This window comes from Drosophila eugracilis, unplaced genomic scaffold, assembly GCF_018153835.1.
Source record: "Drosophila eugracilis isolate 14026-0451.02 unplaced genomic scaffold, ASM1815383v1 contig_1825, whole genome shotgun sequence".
NCBI lineage: Eukaryota > Metazoa > Arthropoda > Insecta > Diptera > Drosophilidae > Drosophila > Drosophila eugracilis.
In genome coordinates, this window is record NW_024572672.1 from 814,811 (window position 1) to 826,938 (window position 12,128).

At 43.9% G+C, this 12,128-nt stretch overlaps 3 protein-coding genes across 3 annotated transcripts; 1 reads left to right on the plus strand and 2 right to left on the minus strand.

Annotated features, from left to right (window-relative positions):
* The first annotated feature begins 160 nt into the window (after positions 1-160).
* LOC108117395 (putative U5 small nuclear ribonucleoprotein 200 kDa helicase) lies at positions 161-7,223 on the plus strand. Its single transcript, XM_017229801.2, has 6 exons — positions 161-317; positions 417-1,112; positions 1,170-5,913; positions 5,981-6,155; positions 6,211-6,493; positions 6,556-7,223. Exons 1-6 carry the CDS (start codon positions 273-275, stop codon positions 7,039-7,041), a joined length of 6,429 nt encoding a protein of 2,142 aa, XP_017085290.1. The 5' UTR covers positions 161-272; the 3' UTR covers positions 7,042-7,223.
* Positions 7,224-7,681: 458 nt separating this feature from the next.
* LOC108117338 (keratin, type II cytoskeletal 3) lies at positions 7,682-9,423 on the minus strand. Its single transcript, XM_017229709.2, has 2 exons — positions 8,985-9,423; positions 7,682-8,578 (listed from the first exon to the last, which is right to left on the minus strand). Exons 1-2 carry the CDS (start codon positions 9,100-9,102, stop codon positions 7,797-7,799), a joined length of 900 nt encoding a protein of 299 aa, XP_017085198.1. The 5' UTR covers positions 9,103-9,423; the 3' UTR covers positions 7,682-7,796.
* Positions 9,424-10,003: 580 nt separating this feature from the next.
* On the minus strand, positions 10,004-11,809 carry LOC108117337 (E3 ubiquitin-protein ligase NRDP1). The gene is made up of 5 exons (XM_017229708.2): positions 11,600-11,809; positions 11,377-11,519; positions 10,853-11,297; positions 10,629-10,794; positions 10,004-10,568 (listed from the first exon to the last, which is right to left on the minus strand). The coding sequence occupies exons 1-5, from the start codon at positions 11,687-11,689 to the stop codon at positions 10,465-10,467; spliced, it is 948 nt and encodes a 315-aa protein (XP_017085197.1). The 5' UTR covers positions 11,690-11,809; the 3' UTR covers positions 10,004-10,464.
* Between the last annotated feature and the right edge of the window lie 319 nt (positions 11,810-12,128).

Here is a 12,128-nt window from a genome sequence, read left to right on the forward strand (position 1 = left end):
AATCTTTGTGACTATTTTTTAAAAAATATTCAAATAAAATTAGATTTTAAAATAAAAATGCCTTAAATAAACAAACCTATCAATTTTGAAAAATACCATAAAATAAATACCTAATAGTTTTGTGTGAATGCCACTTTCATGTGAATGCCTTAATGTGCAACTCTGTGTGGTGGCCAACCACAAACAGCGGCTTTTCACTGTAATTTTACTGGAAAATCTATAAAAATAGGTTAATTTAAGTAATAAATACCTGTGCAAAGAATTAAACAGACATGGCGGATGCCGCAGCTCGTCAGCTGCAGTACGAGTACAAGGCGGTAAGTACTAAATCCCGTCCGGAAAAAACTTTCCCACTCCATGCGGCGTCTTTGCCGAATTTCACAAACATACGAATAAAATGTGTTTTTTTTTTTCAGAACTCCAATCTTGTGCTGCAAGCCGATGTCCGACTCATCGAACGACCGCGACGGGATGAGGCCACCGGAGAAGTGTGTTCTTTGGTGGGAAAGCTTGACGGAACTCGGATGGGTGATCGTTACCAGCGAACGAAGCCGGAGAAAACAGAGGAGCGCAAGGTGAAGCGCCAAAAGCGAGATGAGGCTCAGTATGATTTCGAGCGGATGAAGGGAGCCACTTTGCTTTCCGAGGGCATCGACGAAATGGTGGGCATTGTCTATCGACCCAAGACCCAAGAAACTCGCCAGACTTACGAGGTACTACTCAGTTTCATCCAAGAGGCTCTAGGGGATCAGCCCAGAGACATCCTGTGCGGTGCCGCCGACGAAATTCTTGCTGTGTTAAAAAATGATCGCCTGAAGGATCGGGAGCGAAAAAGAGATGTGGACAGTCTGCTAGGTGCAGTCACCGATGAGCGCTTTGCCCTGCTGGTTAACTTAGGCAAGAAGATCACAGATTTTGGCAGCGATGCGGTAAATGCGTTGACAGCAGCTCCCAACAACGAGGAGCAGATCGATGAAACTTACGGCATCAATGTGCAATTTGAGGAATCCGAAGAGGAGAGCGACAACGATATGTATGGCGAGATTCGCGATGATGACGCCCAGGATGAAGGCGAGGAAGCGCGCATTGATCATACCCTGCATGCAGAGAATGTAAGATATAAAACAAATGTGGGGATTCCTATTAATAATACATATTTTCTTTTCCAGTTAGCCAACGAGGAAGCTGCCAATAATGTAAAGAAAGAGCGCTCTTTGCATCCTTTGGACATTGATGCCTATTGGCTACAGCGTTGCCTGAGCAAGTTCTACAAGGATGCCATGGTGTCGCAGAGCAAGTCTGCTGATGTGCTCAAGATCCTCAAGGATGCCGCCGACGATCGCGATTGTGAAAACCAGTTGGTGCTGCTGCTGGGCTACGACTGTTTTGACTTCATCAAACAGTTAAAGCTCAACCGCCAGATGGTATTGTACTGCACCATGTTGGCCTCTGCTCAAACAGACAGCGAACGTCAAAGAATTCGCGAAAAGATGCGGGGTAATTCAACGCTGGCCAAGATTCTGCGGCAATTGGACACAGGAAAGTCCGAGGAGCAGGACGAGGGCGAGGCGCGTGGCAATAAGAGAGGCAAAGGAGATGCTGAAGATGGTGGAGCGGCGGCTGCAGGTCAAGTAGCCGGTGTGCGGCAGCTGCTCGAGTTAGAAGAGATGGCTTTCACTCAGGGATCCCATTTTATGGCCAACAAGCGCTGCCAGTTGCCAGATGGATCCTACAGGAAACAACGCAAGGGATACGAAGAGGTGCATGTGCCTGCTCTGAAGCCAGTACCTTTCGATGCCAACGAGGAACTTCAGCCAGTGGACAAGCTCCCGAAATACGTCCAGCCTGTGTTCGAAGGTTTCAAGACCTTGAATCGTATTCAAAGTCGTTTGTACAAGGCCGCATTGGATAGTGATGAAAATATGTTGCTGTGTGCCCCTACTGGAGCTGGTAAAACTAACGTGGCTTTGCTTACAATGATGCGGGAGATTGGCAAGCACATCAATGAGGACGGCACCATCAATGCACAGGATTTCAAGATCATCTACGTGGCTCCTATGAAATCGTTGGTGCAGGAAATGGTGGGTAACTTTGGACGACGCCTTGCCTGCTATAATCTGACTGTCTCTGAGTTGACTGGAGATCACCAGCTGACAAGGGAGCAGATTGCAGCCACCCAGGTGATTGTGTGCACGCCAGAGAAGTGGGATATCATTACTCGTAAGGGAGGAGAGCGTACCTTTGTGAGCTTAGTGCGATTGGTAATCATCGATGAGATCCATCTGCTTCATGACGAGCGTGGTCCAGTACTGGAGGCCCTGGTGGCACGAACAATAAGAAACATTGAGACCACCCAGGAGGAAGTGCGATTAGTGGGACTTTCGGCTACACTACCAAACTATCAGGACGTCGCAACCTTCTTACGCGTCAAGCCCGATAAAGGCCTCTTCTACTTTGATAACAGCTACAGGCCAGTGTCCTTGGAGCAGCAGTATATTGGTGTGACGGAAAAGAAGGCTCTGAAGCGCTTCCAGGTGATGAACGAGATTGTTTACGAAAAGACCATGGAGCATGCTGGGCGGAATCAGGTGCTTGTTTTTGTACATTCACGAAAGGAGACTGGAAAAACGGCCAGGGCTGTAAGGGACATGTGCCTGGAGCAAGATACCCTTGGTAGCTTCTTAAGGGAAGGGTCTGCCAGCATGGAAGTGCTGCGCACTGAAGCAGAGCAAGTGAAGAACACAGAGCTAAAAGAGCTGCTGCCCTACGGATTCGCCATTCATCATGCTGGAATGACGCGCGTTGATCGTACCCTGGTGGAAGATCTTTTCGCGGATCGGCATATTCAGGTTCTAGTTTCCACGGCCACTCTAGCTTGGGGTGTGAATCTCCCAGCTCATACGGTAATCATCAAGGGAACGCAGGTCTACAATCCGGAAAAAGGACGCTGGGTGGAGCTGAGTGCTTTGGATGTCCTTCAGATGTTGGGTCGTGCCGGAAGACCGCAGTATGACACCAAGGGTGAGGGTATTCTTATAACCAATCACAGTGAGCTGCAGTTTTATCTCTCTCTGCTCAACCAGCAGTTGCCAATTGAGTCGCAATTTATCTCTAAGCTGCCTGACATGCTGAATGCTGAGATTGTGTTGGGAACCGTCCAACATTTACAGGATGCAGTTAATTGGTTGGGGTACACATATTTGTACATCAGAATGCTCAGGAATCCCACGCTGTATGGAGTATCGCACGACGCTATAAAGGCGGATCCTCTGTTGGAGCAGCATCGCGCAGATCTCTTGCATACCGCTGCTTGCTGTCTGGAGAGGAGTGGCCTTGTAAAATACGATCGAAAGACAGGACATTTCCAAGTTACAGATCTGGGACGCATTGCCTCTCACTATTACCTAACACACGAAACTATGCTGACTTACAACCAACTGCTAAAGCAAACTCTCAGCGAGATTGAGCTATTCCGTGTGTTCTCTTTATCCTCAGAGTTCCGTCACATTTCTGTCAGAGAAGAAGAAAAGTTAGAGCTGCAAAAGCTAATGGAACGAGTGCCCATTCCCATTAAGGAGTCTATTGAGGAGCATAGCGCAAAGGTTAATGTTTTGTTGCAAGCCTACATATCCCAATTGAAACTGGAGGGCTTTGCCCTGATGTCGGACATGGTATTCATTACCCAATCCGCAGCTCGTTTGATGAGGGCTATCTTTGAAATTGTGTTGACCCGCGGATGGGCTCAATTGGCGGACAAAACGTTGACGCTCTGCAAAATGATCGATCGGAGGATGTGGCAATCGATGACTCCACTTAGACAGTTTAAGAAGATGCCCGATGAGATTGCCAAGAAGCTGGAGAAGAAGCACTTTCCTTGGGGCCGGCTTTATGACTTGGAGCCCCATGAACTGGGTGAGCTTATCAGAGTGCCCAAACTAGGAAAGACCATTCACAAATTTGTACACCAGTTTCCCAAGTTGGAGCTTTCCACGCACATTCAGCCCATAACAAGGGGAACACTAAGAGTGGAACTTACCATCACACCAGATTTCCAATGGGATGAGAAGGTGCATGGCCAGTCAGAAGGTTTTTGGGTGTTGATAGAAGATGTGGACTCTGAACTCATTCTGCATCACGAGTTCTTCCTATTAAAGCAAAAGTACTCCCAAGATGAACATCAGTTGAAGTTCTTTGTGCCTGTTTTCGAGCCGCTACCGCCGCAATACTTCTTGCGAATTGTTTCGGATCGCTGGATTGGAGCAGAGACACAGTTGCCAGTCTCCTTCCGACACTTGATTCTGCCGGAAAAGAATATGCCACCTACGGAGCTGTTGGATCTGCAGCCTCTCCCCATTAGTGCCCTCCGCCAGCCTAAGTTTGAATCGTTTTACTCGCAACGGTTCCCACAATTCAATCCTATCCAGACACAGGTCTTTAATGCCGTCTACAATAGTGATGAGAACGTTTTTGTTGGAGCTCCAACCGGATCTGGAAAGATGACCATTGCAGAGTTTGCCATTATGCGCTTGTTCACCACTCAATCAGATGCTCGTTGTGTCTATTTAGTTTCGCAAGATGCTTTGGCAGATCTAGTCTTCACAGATTGGCACAACAAGTTTGGTTCCCTGGACATAAAAGTGGTTAAATTGACTGGTGAAACTGGAACCGATCTGAAATTGATTGCGAAGGGACAGCTGGTTATCACTACAGCAGATAAATGGGATGTGTTGTCACGCAGATGGAAGCAGAGGAAGAACGTCCAACTAGTGAACCTTTTCATTGTGGACGAACTTCAGTTGGTTGGTGGAGAGGATGGCCCTGTGTTGGAAATTGTGTGCTCTAGGATGCGCTACATTAGCTCGCAGATTGAGAAACAGATCAGGATAGTAGCCTTGTCCGCCTCGCTGACCGATGCTAGGGATGTGGCCCAGTGGTTGGGCTGCAATCCCAATGCCACATTTAACTTCCACCCAAGCGTGCGTCCCATTCCATTAGAGCTGCACATCCAAGGTTTTAATGTCACCCACAACGCCACCAGAATTGCCACAATGTCCAAGCCGGTTTACAATGCCATACTCAAGTATAGCGCCCACAAGCCTGTGATCGTATTCGTATCGTCCAGAAAGCAGGCCAGACTGACGGCTATTGATGTCCTGACCTACGCTGCCTCGGATTTGCAACCGAACAGGTTCTTCCATGCAGAAGAGGAGGATATCAAACCGTTCCTGGAGCGAATGACAGATAAAACTCTGAAGGAGACCCTAGCTCAAGGAGTGGCATATCTTCATGAAGGTTTATCCTCCTCCGATCATCGACTGGTGGAACAACTTTTTGACTCTGGCGCTGTGCAAGTTGCAGTTGTCTCTAGGGATCTTTGCTGGGGAATGAGCATCTCTGCTCACTTGGTGATCATTATGGACACACAATTCTATAACGGCAAGAATCATTCGTATGAGGATTATCCCATCACCGATGTGCTGCAGATGATTGGACGAGCCAATCGACCCAACGAAGATACCGATGCCAAATGCGTATTGATGTGCCAGAGCAGCAAGAAGGACTTCTTTAAGAAGTTCATCAACGAGCCGCTACCCATCGAAAGTCATTTGGACCACCGAATGCACGATCACTTCAATGCCGAGGTGGTGACTAAGACGATTGAGAACAAGCAGGATGCTGTGGACTATCTCACCTGGACGTTCCTGTACAGGAGATTGACCCAAAATCCCAATTACTATAATCTCCAGGGTGTCACACATCGACATCTCTCCGATCATCTTTCGGAGTTGGTGGAGAACACACTGAGCGATCTGGAGCAGTCTAAATGTATCAGCGTGGAGGATGATATGGATACATTACCACTCAATCTGGGCATGATTGCGGCATATTATTACATTAACTATACAACAATTGGTAAGAAGGAGTATATTTAATTTTAATCATTTTCATTTCATTAATTCAATTTATTTTTATTCTTTAGAACTCTTCAGTTTGTCCCTCAACAGCAAAACGAAAGTGCGCGGCCTGCTTGAGATCATTTCATCGGCTGCTGAATACGAGGATATTGTTGTCAGGCATCATGAAGAGCAGGTTCTGCGCACGTTGTCCCAGCGTTTGCCTAACAAACTTACTGGTCCTAATGAAACGGCACCAAAGTAAGCTGAGCCATTAACCAATTATTTAAAAATAAAATAACCAATTTCATTTTAGGTTCAATGATCCGCATATTAAGACCAATTTGCTGCTCCAAGCTCATCTTTCGAGATTGCAGTTGGGGCCTGAATTGCAAGGAGATACGGAACAGATATTAAGCAAGGCCATCCGGCTCATCCAGGCCTGTGTTGATGTGCTGAGTTCCAATGGCTGGCTCTCCCCGGCTGTGGCGGCCATGGAGCTGGCACAGATGGTAACGCAGGCCATGTGGAGCAAGGACTCTTATTTGAAACAGTTGCCGCACTTTAGTCCCGAGATTGTCAAGCGGTGTACAGAAAAGGTAAAAATAAAAAAACTCATCATTCCCTTTAAGTTTCTAATATGTTTCGTTGTTTGTTGCAGAAAATCGAAACCGTTTTCGATATCATGGAACTGGAGGACGAGGATCGTACCCGCCTACTGCAGCTTTCTGACTTACAAATGGCCGATGTGGCTCGTTTCTGTAACCGGTATCCGAATATTGAGCTTAACTACGAAGTTGTAGACAAAGATCGGATTAACTCAGGGTCAACCGTCAATGTGGTTGTTCAATTAGAGCGTGAGGATGAGGTCACCGGCCCAGTCATTGCTCCCTTCTTCCCACAGAAACGTGAGGAAGGATGGTGGGTTGTTATTGGTGATCCCAAGACCAACTCCCTGCTCTCTATTAAACGGCTTACACTCCAGCAAAAAGCAAAGGTCAAGCTGGACTTTGTGGCTCCTAGTCCAGGCAAACACGACTACACACTATACTATATGAGCGATTCCTACTTGGGTTGCGATCAGGAATACAAGTTTTCTATAGAAGTGGGAGATTTCCAGTCGGAAAGCGAGAGCGAGTCAGATTAGTTATTTTAAGAAACATCAGTTGGGCTTAGTCGCGCAAACAAAGATCAACCATTTTACAATTCAATCCCATTAATTGCAGCAATATTTTAAAACAACACTGGAAAACTTCATTTATTATTATTACTAGATCCTTCAAAAAAAGAGTTGAACAAAAATAAATTTAAAAATTACCAAATACAGCGATTTTTGCGAATTTTGTTAACGAAGCGTTAACAGGAATATTTAATAGCTTGTAACCTTTCTAACACCCGGTTTAAGTATAAATATTGATACAAATGACTATGAGATGCTTACCGTATATCTCGGAATGTCGCACATGAATCTCTTAGGCACCACCGTTCGATGCAGCTGTGGTAAATAGTGTGACCGTATACAAATCAAATTTGAAAAATTGGCGGGCAATTTAAACTAACTGACTAACAATTGACGATCCAAACCGCGATTTGGATTCGTATAAGGAAAACCTAAAGAAAAGTCCATGACAGTGCTGTGCGATAATGCCGATTTAAGTTTAAAACCCATTAAAATAAACCAGAAAATATAAAAATTCTGAGCTAATTTTAATGCTTTCAGGTTGATGGCAAGGTTATTTTAAAAATTGATACTTACCTTTTATCAATTTAATTATGACAAAAAAAGATTTATTCAATCATAAATATTTATTCGATTATTTTCGACATTTGCACACAGTATTGCTGATCAATAGATCAATAGATTAACTTGGAGGTATATTCCTTGTAGGATGCCATTGGCTCCTAACGGCTCACGGAAACCGACGAACCATGGCTGCTGCCATGATTAGCTCCTCCATTGGCAAAGCTGTTGGTGGAGCTGAAGTTAATGGTCTGTCCATTAGGAAGATGGTACACCTGACTTAGTGATGCGCCAGCCGCATTGTTAGATCCAAAGGGACTGGAGTTCTGGGACTGTGTAGCCGTGCTGGCGGAGGAGGCACCGAATGATCCATTGGCACTCTGAGACTGGAAGCCCTGAGCCTGTCCACTGGCCGCCGAAGAACCGAAGTTAAGGCCATTGTTATAGTTGCTATTGGCAGCTCCATTGGATGCGGCCTGCTCCTGGTTGTAGCCATCGGGTCCGAGAGGTCCCAGTGGATTCAACTGAACATTGGCATTGGCATTGCCACCATTTGGTCCGGCTCCAACATCAACACCAGCTTTGGTTCCTCCAGCACCGGCCGATGTGCCTGCCTGGACCTTGCTACCCTGATTTCCGCCGAAACCTTGATTACCACCAAATCCTTGTCCACCACCAAATCCTTGTCCTTCTCCACCGAATCCTTGGTTGCCGCCGAATCCACCTTCAAAACCTGGATTTCCACCGAATCCCCCGCCGAATCCTGGATTTCCGGCATATTGGCCACCAAATCCTGGTCCAAATTGGCGCTTAACCCTCTTGTGGGTTATTCCAGAGCCTTGCTCTACAGCTGAACGGACACGTCGTACCTGTGGGTTGGACTTCGGCTTGATGTACAAGGCAGATTCTACAACAACTTCTTCGATTGTGGCACCCTTGGATGCTGAAAAACGAGTAAGTCAAAAAATTAATACTTCGTAAATCAATCGTTATTTTTTCACTACATTTTCATTTGATTTTTCACGATATTTGTTTGTTTAGTTTAGAAACAATCTTCTGTATACCTTGTTCTATACAATGTAATAGATTTTCATATCTACAATAAAAAAAATGAATCATTCTTAATTTAAGGTTTCTATATAAAAAACATTAGTTTTATTTTTATTTTTAATGATATTTTACTATTATGTTGATAATCTGTATATATAGCGATAATCTTATTTCCTGGAAGAGTTGATACTCTAACAAATGAATGAAAAATCTCATATAAAATTAAAACCACATATGGATGTAAGATTTTAACAGTAATTATTCACTTCTGTTAATTAATTTTAATAATATAAACTTACGCAAATCATCTTCCCCGGTCTGGACCTGCTTCTCGTTACGCTGTCTCAGTTGGGGAAACGCCGACGCAGCCTCCAGACAGATGAGGGCCACAATTAGTACCGGAATTGACAGATTCATTTTGGATTCTTCGATTTGTTTGCTTCTGGAGATCGCACACGTCCGTCGGCTATGCCACTTCACGATCAACTAATGGATGTATCTCAGTCTTTTCGATCGGCCGATCAACTCTCACTTTTCAATAGCCACGGGGGGCCATCCCCCTTTTGTTCGATGGCGTTAATTGCTTCTATCAATATTCAAGATGTTTCGGCAAATACGAAAAAAAATAAGACAAAAACTGGCTTGTATAATCAAATTTGATTTTTGGCACATGTAACAGATGCAAACAGTTAATAATGTTGTATTATGTAGGAAAAAAACAAAACGGGTGTACAAAAGCCGAAACCGGTTAGTTGCCAAAGCTCGTGGAGGAACTAGTTTGGTTTTCTTTTGTTTATTTTTTTAACCCGACGTTGCCTGGTTTTTGTTGCTTTTCGATTTCCTTTTCGGGAAACAGATGTTGCCCAGAACTTTTACGGCTCCCAAGAGCGGGGGCGAAAAGATCGCCCCTATACGTTGGTGTCTGCTAGTGGAGGGCATCCCAGTGAACTTTTATCTTAGTGTTTCTAATGCAGCCGATTGTGTACTCTTTCAGCTGATGGAAAACCTAGCAAAATCAGTTTATGTTATTATCATTTATAATTTAGAATACTACAAAATAATATTGATTTTAAAGGTGTCAAATTTAATATAGAATGAAATTAACATTAAGTTTATTCCAATGTAAAGATGTTGGGTTAGAGATTTATACCGTTTTTGCATTTATCACTCAAATAGAATTAATAAAAATATATTATTATTAATGATAATAAATAAATGATATCCCAGGCATTACAATTTTTTAATCATAAAAAAATGATATGTACATACATTTCAAACCATATAATTATTTACCATATTTAAAAAAAAACACCTAATATACGTAATTGAAATCAATTTTTTATTACTTGTTACACATTTATTCTAAAAGTACTGACATATATTTAGAATTTTAAGTAAGTTGCGTAATAAGAATTGAAACACGAATTAAGACACTCACAGCTTCTTTCCATCAAAATGAAGATGAAGTGAACGATAACAAAAGGGAGATTCGTTGAGATCGCTTAATCAAACACGTAATATTGGGTATGCGATTTTAATGGAATATGCGAAATTTTTACGAACTAAAATGGAAAAAAACAATGATCCGAAATAAATGTATAATTTTTGTACAACTTGATAGTCGTCATGAGGCGCTTGAATGGTACGTTTTTTGCGTTTTACCTATACTATTGCTTTTAATTCTTACACTTAAGTTAAGGAATCAACAAAACTGAGCACTGTTCGATATAGTTAGCAGTTAACCTAGGATAAGTGGTTAAGCACCGCTGATTAGGTGCTTTACTCGATGCCATGGGCGAAGATCATGACCAGGCCGGGATCGATCATGACGTCCTCAGTCATGTGGAGGTTGTCACAGCTCAAAACGAGCACAGCTTGCTTGCCTGTGAAAAAAACAAACTCAAGTAATGATTGTGATTTCCGGATTTAAGTTTGTAAATCACCTGGAATGCGCCGACACATATAGTTATCGTAAATTCTACGGTTGGTTTGTCGCGTCTCCAGCGAACTGAGCCCCCGTGGCCAACGACGCTCGTGGCAGAATTCCATGAGACTATCCAGGATATGTGGCGGACAACCCGACTCGGACAAAGCGCGCTTAATCATGAGCTTTCGAAAGGTAATGAAGTAAGTTAATGTTCAAATAAATGTATTTTTGGGGCTCCACCTGCAGTGCATCGTCGGGCGTAGAGATCATTCCCCCCCAGCGCGTGACTCTGGCCCGGGGCAGGGTGCTGCTCCAGCGGATCACCTCGTCGCGCTCCATCTGGTCGGCTATAGCCCGCATCGCAGGATTAGAGACACGCATGGCACGCATAAAGTCCTTAAATAACTGCAGTTCTCGTTTCAGTTCGTTGATGGTCAGCTGCTGGTCGGTTAGCTCCGACTTAAGCTCTCCCATCTTTTCAGTCTGCTTAACGATCAGAGTGCGTAGCTCCCGGACGCAGTTGTGATCCTTTAGTTCATCCTTGGGTATGTCGAAGCCACAGCCCTTCTCGCACGGAAATGGTCGCTTCGGATTGTGGATGCACTCTTCCAGATGGGAATTGTAAGCATCTAGTTTTAGGACAGCCGTGCAGCCATAAGGTGCATTGTCACAGGTAATTGACAGTCTGTATTGCGGGGGTCAAAGATTAGTTTTGGCTCATCAAGAAAAAGAAGAAGAAGGTGGAGGAGTTGGGTGCTTCTCACCTGGACAGTAGGTTGCGCAATATACGAGGCACTGCTCGCAAATTGGCGGTCGTCAGGGCATTGCGATCCACCGGACATGTGGGCTGGCGGGTTAGCCACTCATTAATGCATCCACGACAGAAGGCGTGCTCACACATCACGGCCTGAATCGGTAAATATATAATGTCACATATGTATCGCATGAGGTATATGTACTTTGCACGAACTGCAAACAAAAACAAACCTGCAGCGGATCCTCTAACACTCCGGAGCAGATGGGACAGGTAAGCTCCTCATCCACCTCCCCCTGAAAGCGATTTACATCGTATCCCATCTTAGCTCTAAACTTTGCTGCCCATCCGCATAAATAAACTATTTATTTATATGTATTTTCTGCGGATTGCAAAATCTTTTTGCTTTCTGGTACGCTTGTTTCGTTTTAGTATTAAATGTAGTGTTGGGCAGCAGTGTTGGCGTGTTAGCTATATAACGTCAGATATGTCTGTTATGAATTAAAATCTAGCTTGCAAGCAGAATATGTATATGCAGTACAAAATTCGCATACTGTTTGTTAAGTTTTTAATCTGATAGTGCACCGAAAACTTTTAATTTGTACTTTCATGCCCAACAAAAATAATAAACAAATTTATATAAATTTTTTCATTTTAAATATGATATATTTTCATACGATAATACATCGTTTTAACATCTTTTAAAAACTTCTTTAATTGACTATTTTTTTGTTGTTGTTATAGTCGCGTTACCCGAATCCT

What these genes read in the sequence shown, in the direction of transcription:
- LOC108117395 (XM_017229801.2), top strand. Translation starts at nt 273, where the DNA reads ATGGCGGATGCCGCAGCTCGTCAGCTGCAGTACGAGTACAAGGCG. An exon ending in TGCAGTACGAGTACAAGGCG is followed by an intron (nt 318 to 416) that starts GTAAGTACTAAA and finishes TTTTTTTTTCAG; the next exon opens with AACTCCAATCTTGTGCTGCA. An exon ending in CATTAACTATACAACAATTG is followed by an intron (nt 5,914 to 5,980) that starts GTAAGAAGGAGT and finishes TTTATTCTTTAG; the next exon opens with AACTCTTCAGTTTGTCCCTC.
- LOC108117338 (XM_017229709.2), bottom strand. Translation starts at nt 9,102, where the DNA reads ATGAATCTGTCAATTCCGGTACTAATTGTGGCCCTCATCTGTCTGGAG. An exon ending in GACCGGGGAAGATGATTTGC is followed by an intron (nt 8,579 to 8,984) that starts GTAAGTTTATAT and finishes CTCGTTTTTCAG; the next exon opens with CATCCAAGGGTGCCACAATC.
- LOC108117337 (XM_017229708.2), bottom strand. Translation starts at nt 11,689, where the DNA reads ATGGGATACGATGTAAATCGCTTTCAGGGGGAGGTGGATGAGGAGCTT. An exon ending in TGTTAGAGGATCCGCTGCAG is followed by an intron (nt 11,520 to 11,599) that starts GTTTGTTTTTGT and finishes TTACCGATTCAG; the next exon opens with GCCGTGATGTGTGAGCACGC. An exon ending in TTGCGCAACCTACTGTCCAG is followed by an intron (nt 11,298 to 11,376) that starts GTGAGAAGCACC and finishes CCCGCAATACAG; the next exon opens with ACTGTCAATTACCTGTGACA.